We start from the raw sequence: 23,444 nt of genomic DNA, 5'->3' as shown, positions 1-23,444 counted from the left end.
TAGAAGATCAGAAAGATCTGCATTCACTCTCCCTCATCAGGGTCCAGCTTGTTTCCTTCCTTTCTTTTTTTAAATTTCAAGTATTACCTGTGTTCTTTTTTCTTATTCAATGCATTTCTTCACCCAAGATCATTTCAAATGACTAAATCTTGACTCCAGTTTCAGCACCGAGAGGCTCACCTTCATTTCCTTCTCTCTCCTTTCAGGGACAGAACCGCAGCTCTCCGGAAATTTACTCTCCTCCTGGGGGCTGCTAAAAGCCTTCATCTTCTGATTACCTACACAGCATGCTGGAGGCAGCCCAGCCTGGGAGTGAGGCCTTCTGGATCATACCTCGACTCGGTTTCGGGCTGGCTGTGTGCCAGAGCTGCTCACCCCTTCTGGGCCTCAGTTTCCCTATCTGCAGAAAGAGGGGCTAGAGGACCTCTGAAGACTTAGTGTTTCAGAGTCATTCTGTGACGTTCTTGCTGACAACATCATGCTGCATTCCCAGCAACGCCTACTGACATTTTCCAGATGTGCTTGAGGTTTTCGACAATTCTGTACAAATGCTTAGTGACGGATCGATATTCGGTTGAGGTGAGAGAGAACGGTAGCCAAGGACAAGGCCAGCTCTGCTCTGACGAGTACCCACGGGGGCACACAGAGGCAAAGACGTTAATCATGGCGGTCAGTGTTCTAAGTGCATTACAGACTAACTCACCTGGTCTTCTCCATCATTGTGCGTGAGGTGCACTGCGGTGACTGTCCCCAGTTCAGAGGGGAAACTGAGGCACTGAGAGGTTATGAAGGAGTTATTAAATAGCCGGTAAGCGAGTGGAGTCCAGAGTGCCCATTGGCAAGCGCTCTGCCATACTGCCCGGGGGTCTCATCCAGGCCCCGCTGCCTCCCCCGGTCATGCTCTGTTGCCTTAACCTGGGGAGCTCATCCTTGAGGGACGAGAGGTGGTCGGTTAACTAAAATCCAGGGAAAACTCATGGTAGCCAATATGGCAGCGCTCGAATTCTCCCATCCAACCTCTGGGGCGTCTAGCTCGGGTTCCAGCTCTTAAATGCTACGCATTGGGGCCCACCAGCTGGGTTGAGTACAGCCGCTATTAAAGCGAAGGGCTGCAGCGGGCCCCTCCCAGGACTGCGTTGGGCTCATTGGGTGCTGGCTTCCCTCTCAGTGAGACTAGCCACTCTCACCTGTCTTCCCTGCTCCTCCTTTCAACACTGCCGGGGAGGGTCCCTTTCCAAAGGCCTGTCAGAGGATCTACGTGCTGGAGGCTCCAGCTGTGTTACTGGGGTCTTGCAGAAGCTAACAAGTGCTTTCCTGAGGGCATGGGAGTCACTGAGTCTGCTCCTTCTCATTTGCCTCCTGCAATAAGGAGACCCTGATGCTGAGCATGTGGTCAGTGTCTGAGGAGCAGACGTCACGCATTAGCTCGGGTAAGACCCTTTCCCATCACCTCATCCAGGTAGAGCTACTGCGAGGGGGACTTACCTGTTTGTCTGGCAGACCCCATGATAGGCCTCGATGGCGTCCTCCTGATCCACGTGCTTTTCACTGTTAGGCCAACTTGTTCTGGCATTAATGTTCGGCTCCTAGAAGGTCCCAGATTAAAATTAAACTCTAGTCACATAAACAACAGTCATGAAGCGACTTTATATAGAGAGGCATAAACACAAGCTTTTTGGGGGGGGGGTGGTGCCCGGGTGGCTCAGTCGGTTAAGTGTCCACTCTTGATCTCAGCTCAGGTCTTGTTCTCAGGGTCGTGAGTTCAAGCGCCATGTTGGGCTCCATGCTGGGCATGGGGACTACTTAAAAACAAAGAAAAAAAGCCCAAGCTTTTGGGGAAAAAACAAAGGTCCAGGATGACCTCAAATAACAGCAGTTAAACCCAGGCGGGAATGTGACTTTCAAAGGCACAGAATGACAAGGCCTGGCTGCAAAGACCCTGAGTGTGGAGTGGTGGTTGGGGGGGCCGGGAGGGGGGGAATGACAGTGTCTATGGAGGTGACAGCACCCCAAATCCAAAGGACAGGGTGAAAATCTGTCTCAGTGTTGATCCTCCACACTCATGACTACTTACGTATCCCCCCATGTCATCCCTGGGCCATGCCCAGAGTGACCCAGGTAGCCTCTGTCCCCTCCCTCCCACTCCCCAGTCTGTCCCAGAAGGTGAAAATATTAGGAACAAATGCTAAGCCAGACTTGCCCCCCGCCCCCCCCAGCCCCAGGGAGGGCTGAAAGGAAAGACTTCCTCTACCTCAGAATCATAGCAAACACCAAGGGGCAAAGCACAAGGTGAAAAACAAGGCCGAGGGGGCTGCTGAGGCCATGGCCCTAATTCTGTGCCTTGTTCTTTTTGAACACGTTCGTACTGAGTAACTTCAGCAGATTCCAGAAACGTCTAGCAAAGTCTGCCATGAAAGGTCATGCTGAAAGGGCAGCAAGTATCTTGCTTTGCCTTTAGGGGAGAGACTCTGGAGCAGGAGAGTCTGCTCTTTTAAGTTTAAGGTTCTCATGGGTAAAGATATGTAAGCAAAACCCCACATCTATTACCTAGTGTCACCCCCTCACAAGCCCGGCCGGGGGCTGCCACGTGGTTACCGTGCTCTTGCCGGCGAGTCGGCGCTGGTCAGCACTGACGATCTGGGTCCTGAGGATGAGCACCTCCTCCTTGCGAACCTCAAGCTCCTCATTGGCCAGCTTGAGCTGGTTCAGCAGCAGGCTGTAGCTGTCTGGGGAGCTGTGGGTGGAGTTGTTCTGTGTGGCTTGGTCGGCCACGGCTTTCCTCAGCTCATTCAGGTCATTCTTCAGCTTCTTGTTCTCCGACTCTAGCTCTTGCCTCTGGAAGACAGCCCAAGCAACACACTCCATTTCCCCCTGGACCTCGGGTAGCCTTCCCACGTGGCCTTCTCCCTCCACCTTCCTTAATCAACCTGCCCGGACTCCTGCGAAGCGAAGAGCAACTTTCTCATTTTAACGGTAACACACACCACAAACGTTCTGTCTGGCAAAAGGTCAGTAGTTAAAACTGGATTTGAATCCACAGCCCTAAGTTACTGGTGTGAAGCATCTCACACGAGGCCTCTATGATAGCGTTCCCTGAAGGTACTGATAGTGTTCATATTTCTAAGTGTATTTGGCCACGAAACTCATCCTCGTGGAAATGTCATGTTTTAAACAACATGCTTTCAACACTGGACTTTGTTAATGTACTTTGTGACTTTCCAAGAAAGCATATGGACTGCAGGATTTCCTAAACTGATTTCTCTGGAGATCATTGCACTCCCTCCCCACCCCCCAATTCTAAGGAGCACCACATAGACTAAAGTTCTGGAGTATACCAGGAACACTCTTGTTGTTTTGGTCACATAGAAAGCCACCCACAGTCAATGCCAGCAGAAGAAAAACTACCTATGTACAGAGTCAAAAATACCACTGAAATTCAACTTCAGAATGTATTTTAATAAGCTTTCTGCATATAATATCTAACTTTGTGTTTGACAAAGTCAGACCATATAAAGTTTGATAATCATACACATAATGCTTTTAGGGCCTTGCAATATATGCGATTCAAAATTTCCCAACCCCAACCCCCGCCCCCAAACAGTGGGTAAGTGGGGACTGGTTGCAGGTTTATTACAGAAGCCACAGAACCACAGACCTAGGAGACCATATAAATAAATCATCTCTTCATTTTCTGAATGAGGACACTGAGGACAGAGAAGGCTCACAATGAATTTAGAGGCTCTGCCACGACTAGCGCCCAGGATTCCCGATGCCTGGTTGAGGGAGTCCCACCTTCCAGCCCCACCACATTTTGTCAGGCCTCCTTGAGCAATGCTCTGCAGGTGTGATGCCCCTCCCCCAGCCCCCCAGGACCCTTCCACCCCCTCTCACCCCCACAGGGGGCACGTATAAGCCTGGAGCCCAGTACCCAAATGGTGTACTTCTGCCCCTTCATGCACTAGAGAAGGATTGGGGCCATTTCTAAAATTCTGGCGAGGGGAATTCAGAGTTTCAGCAAAAATCACTACTCGTCAGGGGGGTCCTCCCACAGTCGCCTCATCTCCCCCACGTACTTGCGGGCAGGTTTTTCAAATCCAGTTTGGTAAGGATCAGGTTCAAAAAGACAGCTGAGTAGCCAGGTGTGTAGACTCATCATCTGCTTAGATCTTTGCTCAGGCAAAGTCTACCCTCTGGGAGGGCAGAGTACACCTCCCGCCCTCCACGCCCTCAGAAACCAGGGCCTGCTAGATACAGGCTGACAAAAAGCCCCATCTTCATCACTTCCCTCAAGGTCTGGGGCTGTTAAGTGAGAAGCATCGCAGCCTCCCCAACACTGGTCTCCCGCAAACCCAGGGGTCCCCAGGGCCAGCCCCGGGGACAAGGTGCACAGGTTAAGCCAGGTCTCACCAGAGACAACGAAGGGAAAACCAGGTCTTGTAACCTCAGAACCGTGGCCTGCCAGAGCAGAGCGCTCTCGGAGCTTCGAGAGTTTGGGAGAAGTATTTATCGAGCCCTCTGTGAGCCCGGCCCCGTGCTGGCAGCCTACAGGAACAGAGTGGAGCATCTTCCTCAGGAGGCAGCTGAATGCAGGAGGAGCTTCTGAGCTGATTTTAAGATGGGCATCCTGGAAGCAGCGTTTTGCCCTTGGACTATAGCAATGGTTCTCAGGGTTGAGTGGGTAATGGAAACCTCGCGAAGGCGTGTGAAAACAGACGGACACAGCCAGTCTGGGCTGAGAATTTGCGTTTCGAGCATGTCTGCAGTGATGCCCGTCCTTGACCACTCCTGGAGACCCACTGGGTTAGACCATCTTACCGGTTCTAATGCAGCCTAACAAGCTCACTTGCTCGGGGATGGGAGCTGATGAACGACGTGCAGAAGGCCCATACCACAGGCATCTGTCACACCCACCCCCCTCCCACGGGGCTTTGAAGCTTTCAAATATCACATGAGAAAAATAAATCTAGTCAATATATCAGAAAGGAAGCCCTCACAAAGCCCCCCCTTCTGTGGCTCTCGTCCATGAAGCCATGGGCACGATTCTGGACTGTTCTCCTGGGGCAATGTAGCTGTTACCAGAGTTATCCGTGGTCCCATGAGTGGAGCCAGACTGACCCCGGCAGAATGGATAAATTTCCAATTCCTAAGTCTCTGGGAATGGGAGCGGGGGAGTGGCAATGCTCCAGTGCCCCTTTTCTGTAGATGCCCTCCCAGCCCCGAGGCCTAGTCCCCCAACACTGTAGTCAACATAGGCCTGCCTGCCCTGGAACCTTCACCCTGCAACCTCGCCAGCGCTCGCTGGGCCAGCCCTGGGTGTGCGGGGACATTCATCCCTTCATGCAGGTCTAGATCATTTTTCAAAGTGAATTCATCCCACTGGTCACATATTACTTTAACTGGAACTATATCAAGTCGGTAAAGACATATGTGACCTAACAACAAATACATATTTGGTTCTGACCCTGGTTCCTGGCACAGAGCTTCCAAAACTCTCGTAACTCCTAGTGATAGAGGCAAGAGGAACATCTTTCATTAAATTTGGCCTCAGTGCCTGGTTCCTGACTCGGGAGTGCTAAAATCCTTGGCATTTCCTGATAGGGGTGAGACAGATGTGTGTTGTAAGTCATAACAAGCCCCTTTTGGCCCCACCGAGTTCATGCTGAGGATGTGGGCCAGCTACCAGGGGAACCAACCCTGAGATTAGAGCGCTGGAGATTATAGCCCCATCCACCAACGCCCCAAAAGGGAAAGACCAGGGCTGGAGATCGAGCTAAACATCGATGGCCAACGATTTTATCATCATTGCCTGTGGAATGGAACCTCCATAAAACCCTAAGTGAGGGCTTCAAAGGGCTTCAGGTTGGTGAGCACAGGGAGGTAGGGATAGGGAGCATGCACCTGGAGAGGGCATGCAAGCTCCGTGCCCCTTCCCACACACCTCGAGTCTCTTCCGTTTGGCTGTTGCTGAGTTGTGTCCTTTATAATAAACCAATAATAGTAAATGAAATGCTCTCCTGAGTTCTGTGGGCTGTCCTGACATACGATCAAACTTGGGAGGGGGTTGTGGGAACCCCCAATTTGTAGACACGTTGGACAGAAGTGTGGGTTACCTGGGGACCCACCAATGTGATTGGCATCTGAAGCGGGGGCCATCTTGTGGAACCGAGCCCCTCACCAGTGGGGTCTGCGCTAACTCTAGGGAGTTAGTACCAAAGTTGAACTAAATCACCTCGTTGGTGTTTCCTATGAGTATAGATTAAGTACACATTTTCCTGCATTTCAGAGATGAAGAAACTCAAGGGGATCTTACCTTCAGACTGTTGTAGGCTAGGTCTGCATCCTGGTCCAAGTCTAGGTCATTCTTTGCTTGTTCCACCTGCACAGATGAGGAGATAGCAGGTGAACCCGGACTACATGCAGCTGCTCCACATGAGTTATTTCCACCCACGGTCCCCATGCTTGTTTGCACAGGTGCCCGCACGCCCCCCTCACCCCCATATGTCCACTTCCCTCCCACCTCCAAAACGCAGTTCACAACTCCAGGCCACCAGGAAGCTCTCCACGAATGACTCCCCGCCACCCCCCCCCCCGGCGGCCCTCACCCCCTCCATGATCTATTCACGTAATCCTTAGGCATACGAATATGTATACACTATGTTATGGGTTAAATTATGTCGCCGCAAAAGAGATGAAGTCCTAACTCCTGGTACCTCTGAACATAACCTAATTTAAAATGGGGTCTTTGCAGATAAAATCAAATCAAGATGAGGTCATTAGGATGGGCCCTAAAGGTGTCCTTACAAGTAGGGAGGTCTCGCACGCATGTGTACACACCCTCCACACCCACACAGGGAGGAATGCCACATGAAGATGGGGGCAGAGACTGGAGTCATGCGGTGCCAAGTCAGGGAACTGGAGCTAAGGAATACCAAGGGTTTCCAGCAACACCAGATGCTCAGAGAGAGAGGGGCATGGAACGGATTCTCCTCCAAAGCCTTTAAGAAAGCACGGCTCGGTTGAAACCTTCATTTTTGACTTCTGGCCTCCAGAACTATGAGAGAAGAAATTTCTGTTGTTTTGAGCCATCCAGTTTGTGGGACTTTGTTCCAGCAGCTGAGGAAACCAGCACCATAACTTATATACTATTAAGAAGGTTAATCTATAATTATGTTCTTATTAATAAGATTAAGGAGTTACTTTTAGGTATTTTGGGATGTGTGTGCACATGTGTGTTGTTTTTCCAACTGCTTCCTCCATGTCCCTCTCCAGGAGGGAGTCCGACAGCTGACCCCCTACAATGCTCAATAAATGCTGTCTGACATTAAGCTCTGAAGGATGTAGACAGCAACTGTAATGCCAGCCCATTAGGACTCAATGAACCAATGACTCCTATGATTATTTGGCAGCTACTGGACTTGAACTGTCAATGAGAAGGGGAAGGAACACCTTCATAAGTGGGGTGCTTGGGGTGATTTCAAGCTGTGGGTGACAGTCCTTGAATAAGATAGGTTTTGGAGCTAAAACCTGACAGTGCTTCATTAGATTTTCTACGTGTTAGCAGCCTTAGGTCCAAGGTAAGGCCACCACCTGCCGTGCATGGATTAGGTGAGCCCAGGCAGAGAGAGCTGGGCACCTCTTGCAGACTCTCCAAGATTCAGGGCTGCCACACTGACCACATGGTTTCCTGCCCCTGCAACCTGGGAAAGCTGCTGTCCAGGGTACCAGTCTCCACCTTGCCTCCTGCCTCAGCAGCGGTCCGGGTCTGCTCTTCACCTGCTGCCCCAGTGACAGGCCTGCGCTTGCGTTCCGTGAAGCGTGGATGTGCCGTGCGGCCACGGATCACTGCGGGGTGCATTTGTTTCTGGGAACATGGAGATCACCTACAGTCTGGGGGGCTGTATTAAGGTGGACTGGCAGTTATGTTTCTAAATGGGCAGCCTGTTGGAACTACCCTGGTGGCAAAGGTGACAGGGCCAGGCCTGGGAAAAGGGAGCTGGATGGATGGGAAGTCCAGTACAGGGACAGACTGGCTCCCATGCTGATGTCACATGCTATAGAGGTCTCTGTCCCTCCTTCTCCACAGCGTGGTCTCTCTCAATAGCTGACACCCCAGGGCACGTCTCTCCAGAGGAAAGACGCAGGTGGCTCAGGATCCCTCTTGCAACCAAGAGCAGATCCAAGAACATGATCTCTGAAAGTTCAGGTTCAGGGTGCTGTAGAGGGATTCCATAACTTCCATCCCCTGCCCCACTCCTGCTTGTCTTACTAAACTGTCAAAAACAAGATCCTTCTCCTTAAAGGGAGATCCTCAATACACATTCAGGGCTAGGGGACAAGCCTATGTTCTAACACTTGTTCAGTGATTGCTTTTAAAGAAAGTGATAACTTTTTTTTAATTTGGTATCAAAGAAAAATCCTCAAGCCAAGATTTCAAAATTATTTGGCATTTCTGCAGTAGGGAACCCTGGAGGGTGAACGTCTGGGGATAGCGGAGTGGGCCGGGGACTTTGATGTCAGCCACTGTCTGGTGTCATTGATGTGGCTTTTCATACATTTGACATGTGCTGCCTATCAGGGCAGCTTCTCTTCTAATGGACCGAGTCATTTGTAAACCTAATCCTTTCACTCTCCATTTGGAAGCTAAGCCACCTTAGAGATTAAAGTCCATCAACAAGATTCACCTCCCCACTTAGTGCTCAGAAGAATACCAAGAATACGCTAGCAATACAGATCAATGTCTGTATCACATCTGAAGGGAAAGGGAAGCCAGGTGCTACCAAAAGGAGACCATGTGCAGAGGTAGGAGTGGGGGCAAGGCTGAGATGCAGGAAGGGGGTTGAACTCCACAACGGGCAGGCCTAAGAACAGAGCACAGGCCTTTGACAAATCCACTAGGTGGTCAGCTAACAATGTGACCCATGTCAGAATCAGCCTTCTACCCCATTAGAAGTGGTCCTTCTACCTCCCAAGAAACAACATGTGGTTCCTCCCTTCGTCTCACTGCTAACTTCCATGGGCTCTGTCCACTCCTACAGCACACCAATCCGTACCCAACCTTGCATGTATTCGAGCACTACCGATGTTATTCTTTATTTTTCACCCATGTTATGCCTGGTCCTCCCAACCTAGATCACAAATTCCTCAATGGCTAGGGAGTTTTCTTACATTTTTATCTCATTTCATAAACGTTTTGAATACCTACTATGAGCAGAGTGCTGAGCATTGCACAGGTGCCAAGTGGGTCCCTGAGACACTGAGAGATCTGGGGACACTAAGGTTTTCAAGCAATATCCTTTCAAGACTGAAAATACAGATGATAATCTGGGCTGAGGTCAGGGAGCAATCATGGGATAGAAGGGTGAGCAACTGCAAACCTGGGCTACCCCTACCTGAGTGGGGCTAACTCAAGTCCCTGCCAGACTCCACATAAGGGGAAATCATTTTTCTCTGCTAAAATTTGACTGCCGCTTGTATTTATATTTGAATCACACATCCCAGTCCTCTTGGCAAATAAGGGACTACAGCCCCCCTGCCCCCGCTTTGCCTCTGGAAATCCCTTGCCCCGGGGGTACTTGGGATAGCCTCCTCCTGCCCATCTGGGGTGGTGTGGGGGCACCGGCAAGAAGAGAAGACTCAACATGACACCAACAGGAGGAGAAGCTCTTTCCTGACACCCAGCACCCTCAGGACCCCAGCAGTCACAGCCTGCCACGTGAGCCATGGGAGGAGGATGCTGGGTCATTTGATGCCAGCACCCGGGGGCCGCTCTGCAGGCTTGCAGCCTCAGCACGCACCTGCACCTTCCTGCCGTCCTGCTGCTCTCTCTTCTCCAGCTGCACCTGCAGCTTCTTCCGCTCCTGCTCAAGCTCCCGCACTCTCTTCTGCAGCTTCAGGAAGACTGTCATGTCCATGGCCGCCTTTTCCAGGCCAATGTCCTTCAGGGGAACACAGGGAGCCGGGAAGGAGGTTTCAATAGCTTCAGCGCCTTAGGGGACATACAGCCTGCCTCTCTCTCAGCTGCCTGTCTTCTCTCTCCACCCAGACATCAATCCACGCCCCAGAGGCAAAGCCAGTGCCAACCAACCATCAGTTCTCATAGTAAAGTTGGCACCCCAGGCTCATTTTCTGTCTAGATAACATCTGAGTCTTGGCCATTTATATTTCTGTGAAGCCACTTAAGATAACCACTCATACATTCCAAGAATAGATAAAGACACAGCCATTTTATTTGGAAGTTAAAAGAGCTCACTTATGGAAATGGTCTCGTACCAGAAAAATGGGAAAGCGTGAGCTTTAACGCTTCCTGACGAAGAATCGATGTGGTTACCGATCCCTGCAAATGGGTTATCGAACACCACTGGATGGCGCCTTGAAACAGAACCAACACTTCCCTGCCATGGGACCCCTTTCTTCCACAGATCGTAGAGCATCAGTTTCCCAGATTTTTTCCCTTTGGATTCAGGCCTGGCTTTGTCCCCTGGGGTTCTGTTGTGTGTAGGTGTGCATGTGCGAACGTGGGTGTCTGCACGGGCATAGCCATGTGGACTTTAAAGTGCACGTGTATACGTGTGTGACCATGTAACTTGGTTCAACACGCATTTCAGGAGTGCAGTGTGCTCTGCCCTGGCTCACCCTAAGAACCGGCCTCAGTTTCCCTGAAGAATGAAGTCCCCGATGGAAGTGCTTATGTCTGCAGAAAAGGCCACACGTACACCTGGGAGGCCCGTCTGGAGCTCAAGAGGCTGAAGCCTCCGGGACCCAGGCTTAGGAGATCGCAATGGTACAACCAGGGGCCTTAAGCAAGCGTGTGTTGAGCACTTGCCAAGCGCTCACGACCAGCAGCAGACCACACTGAACTGTACGACAGACCGCTTTCTTGTCCCAGGGGCTCCTTTTCTATCCTTCCCCACCTTCTGTCACTCGCCGTCTCTCATCATATGCATCACACATACACCCGCAGTTATATCCCAAACTTCCCCCATCACCTGATGGTCGCCTGACTCCGCACTCAACAAGCCCCATGAGGGCAGGGGCTGTCTCGGGCTCGGTGACCACTCCTCCTCCAGGGCTCACCCGCGGTGCCTGGCACAAAGACGTGCTCAGGGCACATTCGTGTTTGTGACCGTCTCTCCTCGAGGTCTTTCATGTGCTCTGTAAGGTCTTATGTGCTTGTGATTTTCTTCTTTTCAAATGCCGGAGGAAAAACTGACTATGGACCTTTGACAAAACCACACACGGGTTACCAAGTCCACTGAGTGGTACCGTATTTAGAGACAAAGATGTCGTCACTCAGCAAACATGTGTGGTTCCAAATATTCCAAATAATTCTTCTCTGAGTTTGATCCAGCTTCTTGGTCAGGGAAAAAAAGAATTCTTGCATATGTATGGATATTCTGTATTGTGTGATACTAAATGGGGATGATAATCTCTATTTTAATGACTATACTGTTCCTTTTTTTTTTTTTTAATGAGAGAGGCCGTGGGGGAAGAACCTCCAGCAGGCTCCATGCCTAGCATGGAACCGGACACGGGGCTCAATCTCACGACCCTGAGATCATGACCTGAGCTGAAACCAAAAGTCGGAGGCTTAACTGACTGAGCCACCCAGGTGCCCCAGAGCTGTTCCTTCTCAAGCCCGTCATTTTACCTCTCTGCCGTAGGTTCTCAGTTTTATAAGAGTGCCAACCAGGGATTTACCTTCTTTCTTTCTCCCTGGATAGTGGGTAAGGTGAACAGCAATGTATCGCTTTGCACAGTAAATATTAACTCCAGGGTACTGTCTCTAAGTGCCCTGCAGTCCAAGTGATCCGTCGTCAGGAAGAAGCCCCACCAACCAGAAGAGGAAGTCTCTCTCCAGCTGGGAAACTTCAAACTGCTCCACTCCCCCTGGACCACGGACAGCAGCCTCCAGCCTGCCTTACTCACCTCCACCTGTTGAAGGGCATCCTCTGCGTCTCCGACCTCAGATGTGGAGATGGAGGGGTAATTGGAGTCAGACTCTAAGCTACTTTGGTTTGATGGGTTCCGCCTGTGGCCTGGGGTCTGCTGTTGAAGGAGAAAAATGTGAGTACTCATAACAAACTACTGTTAACGGGAACTGTTCCTGTTCAAAGGCCAGTAGATCCTAGAATTGGACTTCTGCCTCATTTGTCAACAAGAACAGGTGTTACTGTTACTGGGAACAATGGCTAACGGAGCTAACTCCCACAGAAACGTCACGGACCGTTCTTACCATCACCCATCTAGCTAACCAAATGCCCACGGGAAGGAACCCATGGCAGGACCGAACTCCCTGATGAGTCTCGTCCTGAGGTCCAAATCCCTAACATGTAAGCCCATTTCTCTGAAAGTCCCGGGGAAACCACCCGTATTCTCCTGGTCTTGCCCTGAAAGTACGAACACACCGTCCTGTCCCTGGCCCCCCGGCAAACTGCCTGTAATGACCTCATACAGCACTTGTGCCCCCGCCCCCCCAACGTTATGAAAATAGTAAGCATATTAGAAATAGAGGTTACCATTTATACTGTTCGTTTAAAAATACTTTTTTTTTTTTCCCCCTTGCATAGGATTCGGCTTTGAGAGTAAAAACTGACCTTGGTCAGAAAATTTTGTATTTATATATGTTCCTATTTAGCTTCTCTTCCTGGTTTCTATGCAATTAACTTATCAATCTCGTTTGAGGATGCATTTCTGGAGGCAATGTTTATGTGGGGTAAAAAAGAATGACAAATCCTGAAATAGGACGTTTCTCTGTCTATTGCGTTTCAGTAGAAGATTGGGAGAAACGATCAGCCCCTGGGCATCTCCCCGCAGTCCTGCCAGGGACGCAGAGATCAGAACTCCCCCCCACACCGTCACTGTTTCAACTCAGGAATTTTCCCAGAACAGGGAACAAGACAGACAGCATACACCTAGGTGGGATTTTTCCTTCGGCTCCTGAGATCTTTGTGAGACCCCAAAAACTGGAAACGGAGCCATCCCTGGGAAGGATCGCCGGGCCCCGTTACTTGTGTGAGAACCTTCGGCAGGTGCAGCGCAGCGGGCGGCAGCGTGGGGGCCTGAGCCGTGCGGGAATGGCGGCGGAAAGCCAGACGCGGGGCCGGCGCGGGGACAGGGGCAGGACTGCCCTCCTTGCCTTGATGATGGTCAGCTCATCCCGAAGGTTGTCGTATCTCTGCTCCAGCCGCGAATATTCCTTCACGAGGTTCTGGTAGCGGGAGCGCTCCTCCTCCAGCTCTTTCTTCATCTCGAGATTTTCCTTGATGGAGTTTTGGGCAAATTCATCTGGAAAGCAAGCACACTAAGCTGCAGTTTTGCTTTCTGAATGGATTCCCCTCACATGTATTGATTGCCTCATGCTTTCTGATTAATCTTTTATTTTTATTTTTTTAAAGATTTTATTTGAGAGAGAGAGAGACACAGAGAGAGAGGGAACATAAGCAGGGGGAGTGGGAGAGGAAGCAGGCTCCCCGCGGAGCAGGGAGCCCGACGTGGGGCTCGATCCCAGGACCCTGGGATCATGACCTGAGCTCAAGGCAGATGCCCAACGACTGAGCCACCCAGGCACCCCTGATTAATCTCTTCTTAAAAGGCTGTCCATGACGAGCTCCTTCCATGGACCCCGGATGCTTTTATCCAGCAACCTCACCCACTGCAGAGCGAAAGGCAGCTGGCTATGGTGGCGTCAGTATTCAGAGAAGGGGGAGAGCCCACCCTGCTTTTGGGAAAGTGCGAGAGAAGCAGACAGCCTACGGGACATTCCCTCACTTAACGCACCAACTTCTCTCCTGTGACAACTGTCACGGCAGCTGCTAGCAACGTCCCTGGAAGAACCCAGGCTTTGTTCCCCACTTTTGTCCCCACTCCTGATCTTCCGTGTTCTTGAAGTGTAGGGAGATTGAAGGATGGAAGGCAAATAGATCACATGGATGGGCTTTCCCCCACAACCAAAACTTATTATTAAAACTTATTATTTATACCAGTAGAAAGAAATCATTTTTAAAGGGAAATTAAAAAGTTTAAGTTTTCAATGAGATTTCATGCTGGCCGGGACTGTGCCCTTGGGTGGTTCAGGCAGGAGAGAGACCTAAGGATGGGAGAAGGTGAGTGACTTGCTTAACGGATCCACTGAGCCAGGCAAGGACTGGGGTCTGTGGACACCCACTGCTTCTCCTTGGCCAGACAACACATGGTGGTTGATGGTGGTGCAAGGCTGGCTGGGATCTGACCCGATTTGTCCTTCAGCAAACATTAACAGAAGAAATCACAACATGTATTATGGATGCTAAAGTTTAAAATCAGCAGGAATGACAGCTCCGAGGTGATTATGTGTCAAGCACCATGCTAAGTGCTTCATACTTCTGAGGTCTGTACTTTTATGTCCATTTTGCAGATGAAGAAACTGAGGACTATCGTCATTAAGGGAGTTGCTCAAAGCCAGGCAGTAGCATGTGGTAGTCATTCTTTGAGTGCAGGTTCCCTGGGCTCCAAATCCCACGCACTACTTTGTCCATCATGTGCGTGCCTCACCACATTCAACTCTTAAAACCAAGAGTCACAGCAGCATCGTAAAGGCTACCCTTCTTTTATGTGTATTAAAGCCCTTTCTCCAGTGCACCGTCTTAACTGTGTTCTTGCTAGGAGTCTTTGGGGGAAAATCAGCGTGGAAAAGAAACTGAACTCCAAAATGAAAAATCAAGCACTTTGCACTTACCTTTCGCTTGGCACAGGATTTGGTTGTTAAGCTGTTCTTTCTCATCTTTTAAGAGGGCATTTTCTTGCTCCAGGACTGCAACTTGCTGAAAGGGAGAGAGCAACAGGAGAAAATGTTTGCCCTGTGCAGCTGGGCAAAGGAAAGGCTCCTTTTGTGGGGTTTGAGGTTCAGCTGGTTATGTTTAAATGCTCTTAAGAAAATCAAGTCAGCCAATAAAAATGGCCAATAGACACATGAAAAATGTGTCTATATGTGTCTATATGTGTCTATATGTCTAAAATGCCCCATATCACTTGTCATCAGGGAAATACAAATCAAAACCATGATGAAAAACCACCTTACACCAGTTAGAATGGCTAAAATTAACAAGGCAGGAAACAAATGTTGGCGAGGATGTGGAGAAAGGGGAACCCTCCCTACACTGTTGGTGGGAATGCAAGCTCGTGCAGCCACTCTGGAAAACAGTATGGAGGTTCCTCAAAAAGTTGAAAATAGAGCCACCCTACGACCCAGCAATTGCACTACTGGGTATTTACCCCAAAGATACAGATATAGTGAAATGAAGGGACACCTGCACCCCAATGTTCATAGCAGCAACGTCCACAGTAGCCAAACTGTGGAAGGAGCCGAGATGCCCTTCAACAAATGAATGGATAAAGATGTGGTTCATATATACAAGGGAATATTACTCAGCCATCAGAAAGGATGAATACCTACCATTTACATAGACATAGATGTAACTGGAGGGTATTATGCTAAGTGAAATAAATCAATCAGAGAGACACAATTATCATAAGGTTTCACTCGTATGTGGAATATAAGGAATAGTGCAGAGGATCATAGGGGAAGAGAGGGGAAACTGAATGGGAAGAAATCAGGGAGGGAGACAAACCATGGAAGACTCTTGACTCTGGGAAACAAACTGAGGGTTGGGGAAGGGGAGGGGGGTGGGGGGACGGGGTAACTGGGTGATGGGAATTAAGGAGGGCACGTGATGTGATGAGCACTGGGTGTTATACGCCACTGATGAATCAATGAATACTACATCTGAAAGTAATGATGTGCTATATGTTGGCTAATGGAATTTAAATAAAAAAGGAAAAAAGAAAATCAAGTCAGCCGAAACTGCTTTCATTTCAAGGGGGAAAACTGTTACATTGAAAGAAAAATCCCATTAAAACAAGACAGATGAGCTCTTTATGGTCTTCCAGGCCCACAAAAACCTCATGAAAAGTCAGCACAACGCTCACATGCCGTGCGCAGGAACTGACGACAGGCTTTCACCTCTTGTGTTTGGCTGCTTGTCTCGGTAAATTTTGAGCTCTCAAACCTGAGTGTCAGGAAAGCCCAGAGCTCACAATGAAGAATTCTCTCTGGTCTTCATCCCACTTGCCCTCGCCTATCTCCCTGGACCAGCACAGCTTGGGTGCTGCAGAAGGAAGGGGAGCTCTAGTGTTTAGCTTCTTACGAGACCCCCAAATGAAGCATGAAGTGACTAGTACTGGAAATGGCACAAAAAGAAAACAGTGATTAAAGAAAAATTCTGGTCTGCTCAGAGAAAGAATTAAAACCACGTGTGGCAAGCTTTTTCAAAACTGAAAATCTTTGGCTATTCAGGACTGGGGCAAATATTTGTATAGATTTAGAAATGTAACAACTCAGACGTGTTCTAAGAGAATGAGAAGTTATTAGCTGTTATCAAGGAGGATGAGAAAGGGCTCTCTTTCTCCTGTAACACGGGAGCTCGCGTGCAGTGGAACCACCTCTGCATTCTCTCTCTGGACCCCCTGGAGACTCCTGTTGCAGAAGGCCACCGAGTTGTTTTCCCCACCAATGTTGCATCCATCCCTGCCTTCATGACAGAGGTAAGGAAGTGAGCACTGCAGAAACTGGACGGGAAAAGGAAGGACATGTGCCCAGGGGCCCTTAATTCAGGCATCTGGACTTGAGTCCCACTTCCCTGGAGGCTCTCTGAACCACCGCCAAGGCAGCACGGAAAGAACCCCTGCGATCACACCGCTATCAAAGCACAGCAAATCTGGCTGGAGGCCAAGACAATGAGCTTCACAGCCACAGAGCTCTGGCTCTAGAAACCACAGGTCCCTTTCGGTGACATGGACTTGCACCTCACAGGGCTGCTCTCAGGATTCAGCGAGATGATGTATGTGGGGTAAGAGCGGCAGGCACAGCATAGAGTGCTGACGAATATTTGTAGATGGTTCTACAACAGTCCCTTCACTAGGCACTAAGTGGAAACAGAGGCTTTAAAATCATTCCACCACTTAGGGCGCCTGGGTGGCTCAGTCAGTTGGGCGACTGCCTTCGGCTCAGGTCGTGATCCCAGGGTCCTGGGATCGAGTCCCGCATTGGGCTCCTGGCTCAGCGGGGAGTCTGTTTCTCCCTCAAGTAAATAAATAAAATCTTTAAAAAATAAAATCATTCCACCACTTTGCAAAAACCTGAGGGAAAAATGAGTATTCTGCACTGGTTATTTCATACAACAGTAGAGAACATTTTTCAGTTTTTTTTTTTTTTTTTTTAAAGATTTTTTAATTTATTAATTTGCGAGAGAGAATGTGAGCAAGAGCACAAGCAGGAGAGAGAGTCAGAGGCAGAGGGAGAAGCAGGCTCCCCAGGGAGCAGGAAACCCGATGCGGGACTCGAACCCAGGACCCTGGGATCATGACCTGAGCCAAAGGCAGATGCCCAACGACTGAGCCACCCAGGTGTCCCTTTTCAGTTCATTCTGTGAGGCTAGTAATATCCCGATACCAGAACCAGACAAAGGTATCACAGGAAAGTCACAGACCATTATCTCTTATGAGTACAGATGCAAAAAACCCTTAACAAAATGCTACCAAATGTTCATGATTAAAAACTCAACAAACTAGGAATAGAAGGGGCCTTCTTCAGCCTGATAAAGGGCATCCATAAAAACCCACAACATCAGACTTTATGGTGAAACACAGAATGCCTTTTGCATCCACGGTCAGGACAAACACAAGGATATCTGCTCTCACCCAAACTATTCAACGTTGCACTGGAGATTCTAGACAGGGCAATTGGAGAAGAAAAACAACTCAATGAGGAAAGAATAGTCTTTTCAACAAATGGCTGGGACAACTAGATTTCCACATACAAAATAAAATTGGACTCCTACCTCACACTATATACGAAAATAAGCTAAAAAGGTATCAAAGACCTAAATGTAAGAGTTAAAACTACAAAACTCTTGGCAGACACACAGAAGCAAATCTCTGTGGCCCTGGATTAGTCAATGGTTTCTTAATACAACACCAAAAGCACAAGCAACCAAAGAAAAAACATTTAAATTGGACTTCATCTAAACTAAAAACTTCTCGGCTTCAAAGGATACTATCAAAGGCAAAGGGCAACTCACAGAATGAGAGTAAATATTTGTAAATTATCTGATATGGGACTTGGACCCTGAATATATAGAGTATTTACAACTCAACAGAGAAAAAGAAATCCAATCAAAAAATGGGAAAAAAACTGAATAGACACTTCTTCATGTGGCCAATATGCACATGACAAAATATTCAACGTCATTAGGGGAAAGCAAACCAAGACTGCAATGATTTATCACCTCACATATACTATGATGGTTATGATACAAAAAGATAATTACAAATGTTGGAGAGTACGTGGAGAAATCAGACTTCTCATATCCTGCTGATGGAACATAAACCAGTGTAACATCTTTGGAAGTTCCTCGAAAATTGCATTTTAACCCTGGTAAGACCAACAATTCCATTCCTAGGTTTCCAAGAGAAATGAAAACCTATGTCTACACAAGAACTTGTATACAGATGGTTGCCGGAGCGTTATTCAGAAGGGCCAAAAAGTGGAAACAATCCAAATGTCCATCAATGAACTGATGAACAAAATATGGCATGTCCATATGATGAAATACTATTTAGCAATAAAAATAAAGTATTGATCCATGCTACAATATGGATAAATCTTGAAAACATGATGCTAAGTGAAAAAGGTCAGAAAGTCACGTATGATGATTCCATTCATATAAAGTGTACAGAATAGGCAGATCTATAGAGACAGAAAGTAGATTAGTGGTTGCCTAAGGATAGGATGGGGAATGGGGTGTGACTGTTAATGGATACAGTTTTTTGGGGGGGGGGGGGATAAAAATATTCTAAAATTAGACTCTGCGATAGCTGTAAAACTACTTTAAAAAACACTGAATTGTACACTTTAAATGGGTAAACTATGGTATGTGAATTATATTCAATAAAGCTGCTAAAAAATCATTCCACAAATAAGCCGATCCACTAAGCACAGTACCCTGTGCTCAATGTGACAAAAGATAAAAAGAGAAGTATAAGACAGGCTCTAAGTGATGAGCTTCTTCACAGCTCCAAGACTGGTAAGTGATGCAATGAATGATTGCATTCCCTGGTTCAAGTCCTCACTTCTAGCCATGTTTGGTACATTTCATGACCTACTGGCAGTGGTTTGGGGGCGGGGGGGAGAGAGGATTCCTCCCAGCCTGTGTAGAAAGAGCCTCAAAGAGGGTATCTTTGGTACACCACCATGTTCACGGTAGCTGAGACTAGAGGGTAACCTCCGGGGACCACTGCCTAGGAGATAGGTCCCTGATGGACCCACCAGCACTCCCATCAGAGAAACACCTTTCAGACTCTGCCAGAGCCCTTTGGCAGTAAAAGCAAGAATGGAGGCCCCAGGGAGGCTGGCTAAAGGGCAGAAACCTTCCTGACGTCTGAATTTCAACTATTTATGAGTAAATGCTACCCTCCCTTCCCCCCTAGCTTTAAAGTTCAGCTTAAGGCGCTGGGGGGTGAGGTAAGAGGACAGCTGCCTCTCCCCCACAAAGCTCAGCATCGTGTGGGAAGGGTCAGGAGAGAATTTCAACAAGGCTGGAGTCCAGGAATGAGGTCACCTGTCCTCCCCGCCCCCCGCCATAGGGGCTCAGAAGGCAGCGACTCTCACAGGTGCGCCCGCTACTCTGGGAGCCTGACGGATCTGCAGATGGCTTGCTCTCTTCGGTTGTGCAGGGAGAACCGCAGATACACAGTGTCCCTGGAGGCTTACAAAAACCTCCAAGTACGTACTTCGTCAACAGTCTCTTTACACAATTCAATGTCTTCCAATTTCAGAGTTTTCAACGTCCTTCAAAATGTGGCTCAAGACTACGTTCCAGGAAACTGTCCCTTCTCTGCTACATGGTATTGCTGCTTTTTCATTCTCTCAGTTGGGATGGACTCGGTTTCTATCACAAGTCCTCCTGCGGATGTAGTGCTGAGAGTTCCAGGAAGGAGGCTCTGACCGGCGTGGGTCATCCTGACACCGCCAGGCAGAGTCTAAGCCCTCTCATGGAGCGCCAGGCGAACGGGCGTGTTCTGCCTCCCCACAGGATCTCAAACGAGAAAAGGCTGGTAAAAAGATTTATGCACATAACTAATTGCCACACACTGTTCTTCATCCACAAGTTACTGCCCATTATGATGAACACAACTGATGTGTGTCCGCAGAGACTGCAACCTGCTTTGGCAGGGAGGGCTAGGGACAGAAGTAGCAGCCCCGAGCGATGCCCTTCATCATCATGGCCTGCCACTCACCCATCAGACACTTCTGACACCATTCCCCATGCCAGGAGCTGGGGAGGCAAAGCAAGTTCCCCTATCCGGGCAGCCGCTTTCTGAGCGCGCCCCCCTCAACAGGAGCGAGGGACAAGTGCGCAGATTTCTGTCCAGCAGGGTTTCTAAGCCTCAGCACCACGGACACGTTGGGCTAGGTAATTCTTTGTTGTTGGCAGGGGTGCTGTCCTCTCAGGCATTCGGCGGCATCGGGGCCTCTACCCACTGGATTCTGGTAACTCTGCGGCCCCCCTGCCCCCTACCCAGCTGTGACCGCCGAAATGTCTCCAGACATGGCCAAAGGCTCCTTGTGGGCAACAGGGCCTCTTGCCGAGAACCACTGCTATGAGGGGAATTAGGATGAACAGAGGTACCAAGGAACAGAGGGAGGCCCCAGAAGATTTCCTAGGAGAAGCGGGTTGTCTCAGACCCGTGGGATTTGCAGGCAGCCAAGGGAGCTCTAGGTGGAAAGAAGACGTGGTGCAGACGAATGGTAGCCATGGTTTGGGAACGGAACAGCGCTGTTGTGGTAATGCGGACAGAGGGGGCTGAGAAAGGACGAGGCTGGGTGGGGAGAAGTGAGAATCGGAGAACGGCTTCACTCCCTTTGCCTTCAGGATAAACTCAACTCTTCCACACACCTCCCTAAAATGGGCTGAGCGAGGCCCAGCTTCTCCCCGCTCTTTGTTTCTGCCTCAGTGTGTCCCTGTTCCCCGCGCCGAGCTCTCTTCCCCAGCCTTCCTGGGCAGGGAGGGGGGTTTCTCCTCCTTGTCTAGCTCTGGACCATGATTCATTCTTCCAGGAAGGCCTCCTATACTGCAGGTGTGGGGTGAGCCCCCGAGCTCCATCCTCAGCTTACAGGGCCTGCTTGTCTCTCCAGAGATACAGTCAGACTGCTCTGCGTCCTCACCCACCTACTCAGCCTGGGCCCACGGACCACTGCCAGGCTGTCATGTCATCACGGGACACGTCACGCCCAAGGTGACCGAGCCCGCGAGGAGCCCTGCACAACCAGTTAAGGGGCCTATGCTTTCCTCCGTTGAAAAAAAGGGTTAATTTTTTTTTCCCGAATGGTCGATTAAAACATCTAGAAGACAGGAGTTGCTTAATCAAATGATTCAAGAGAAACACAATGTGGGGGAAAAAATACTCTCCAAGTGCATCTAATTTCCTATTATTGAAAACAGTTCACCCAATGAGCACGTTTAAGTTAGCTTCGCAAATCATCGAAACAGCTTTCCTGTTCCTCAGTGCACATGCTGAAAATAGCCGACAGAAGCAAGCACGAGGTGTGTGGCTCTACAAAAGAGAGCCTTGATGGGGCCTCACATGGAGCTCAACTTGGTGCCACGTCTGGAGGGCAGGACTCTGGTCACCCTCGGCCAAGAACAAGGTACAGGGCTGTCACCTCTGAATCACCTGGCTGTGAGTCACTGTGTGTCAGGTCACCAGCCTGCTTCCCCAGACCCACTCTCTGAAGATACAGATGGCTCCCAGAGCACGTGGTCCCCTGCGAAGGCGTCCCAGTTCACTCACCGTCCTCATCCCCCCTCCTCGGGGCATCTACAGTCATCATCCTTCTGCAACGGAACGCAGAAGTCAGGCATGGCTGGCCGGGACAGTGTGCCTGCCACCACCACTAGGCTGAACCCCAAACCTCCATTCCCAGGAATGTAGTCTAAGATCATGTAACTTTATCGCAACCACTTATGATCAGGGGAGACTAGTGTGAGCAAGCCACGGTCAACGGCGTGTACCTACTGATGTGTTCTACTGCGCCTGAGCCTTTCTTCCCTGTCTCCCTCCATGGCTTTGACTCATGAAGGTAAGCCTCTGAGGACCTCAGCTTTGTTATTCTGAGCCATACATCAAAGTGACAGGGGGAGCTTTGTTTTCTTCTGTGCCTGCACAACTCTGAAGGTAGGCCCACTCTCCTGCTCTTCAGTCCCACCCCCCGCTCCACACCCCGGGAGGGCAGAGAGACTGCTTCCCCATCCCATGTCCCCAGGTACTGGCCACCCCTCCGTCTTTCCAGCCAGCTAGCACATGGGGAGTTTGCTGGCAGGCACAGCGGGTGACAGACTTCTGCAGCTAAATGGCCTCCCTTCTGTGAAGGGTCAGGAATGCAGGCTAGAGAGAGAGACACTTAACACAGAACCAGGCAGGTGTGTTCCCTTCAGCATGATAAATAATACCTTTGCTAGGGTTTGGGGCTTCAACATTATTCAGCAGCTCCATTTTCTCTTGGGCTGGGTGCGGGGCAGAGGGTCTGTTAACTCCTACAGGCAATATTACTGGGAGGGTTTCTTCTACAAGGTTACTTGGGACAGATCATCAGAACCAACGTTGGGGCTAAATCCTATCACTATGAGGCTAATTTAGTCCCTGCTAAGTTAAATGAAACAAATACCCCAGCTTCATGCTCAAGAACTGCCTTTATTGGGGTGCCTGGGTGGCTCAGTTGGTTAGCGGTTTGCCTTCCACTCAGGTCATGATCTCAGGGTCCTGGGATAGAGCCCCACGTCTGCTTCGCCCTCTCCCTCTGTGACCTTTCTTGCTCTGGATCAAATAAAAATTTAAAACTTAAAAGAACTGCCTTTACTAGTTAATCTTTAGGGATATGAACGTAGCTCTGGGCTTTTGGGTTTGTCTTTTTTCATGTTGGGCATTTAAACCGTAAAAAGGGCCAAATGCAAGGTTTCTAGTAGAAAGCCATGGGACGAACTGATTAGACAATGCCTATCAGAAAAGGCTCTTCTGCCCACCATTGTGTCCTGAGTCCTCTGTCCTCAATGCTGTGCACGAACCATCTAGTAGAAAGTTATAGGCATGGCCCTTGGCAGGAACAACACTTTTAATTCTGCAAAATCCTGGTCCATTCTGAGAGTAAGGTAAATAGAAAGCACATTCTAAGTGGGAAGTTATTTCGTCAAAGGGAAAGGGGCCTGAGCAGAGGAGAGAGAGAAGAGGAAGAATAGACCACACACAGAGGACAGTACAGAAATAAAATTGGAACTCACTTGGGACACATGGCTGTTATCGGGCATGAATACAGCGAGGGAAACAAAGCCAAGGGGAGGATGCTCTCAAAGCTA

General features: G+C 49.3%; 1 protein-coding gene across 1 annotated transcript in view; it reads right to left on the bottom strand.

Moving 5' to 3' along the window:
- Positions 1–23,444, bottom strand: part of MYO5B (myosin VB) — a 335,388-nt gene that overhangs the window by 27,344 nt on the left and 284,600 nt on the right. Inside the window, exons 24-30 of the mRNA XM_044920870.1 lie at positions 14,714–14,798; positions 13,136–13,284; positions 11,926–12,045; positions 9,795–9,935; positions 6,311–6,376; positions 2,596–2,835; positions 1,486–1,586 (exon numbers count right to left, since the gene is read on the bottom strand). Coding sequence (XP_044776805.1) covers positions 1,486–1,586; positions 2,596–2,835; positions 6,311–6,376; positions 9,795–9,935; positions 11,926–12,045; positions 13,136–13,284; positions 14,714–14,798 — 902 coding nt within the window. The remainder of the gene's footprint in view (positions 1–1,485; positions 1,587–2,595; positions 2,836–6,310; positions 6,377–9,794; positions 9,936–11,925; positions 12,046–13,135; positions 13,285–14,713; positions 14,799–23,444) is intronic.

The sequence above is a fragment of the Neomonachus schauinslandi genome, chromosome 14, assembly GCF_002201575.2.
Source record: "Neomonachus schauinslandi chromosome 14, ASM220157v2, whole genome shotgun sequence".
NCBI classification, from domain to species: Eukaryota; Metazoa; Chordata; class Mammalia; order Carnivora; family Phocidae; genus Neomonachus; species Neomonachus schauinslandi.
The sequence above is the reverse complement of the archived record's forward strand: the minus strand, read 5'-3'. Positions and strand labels throughout refer to the sequence as shown.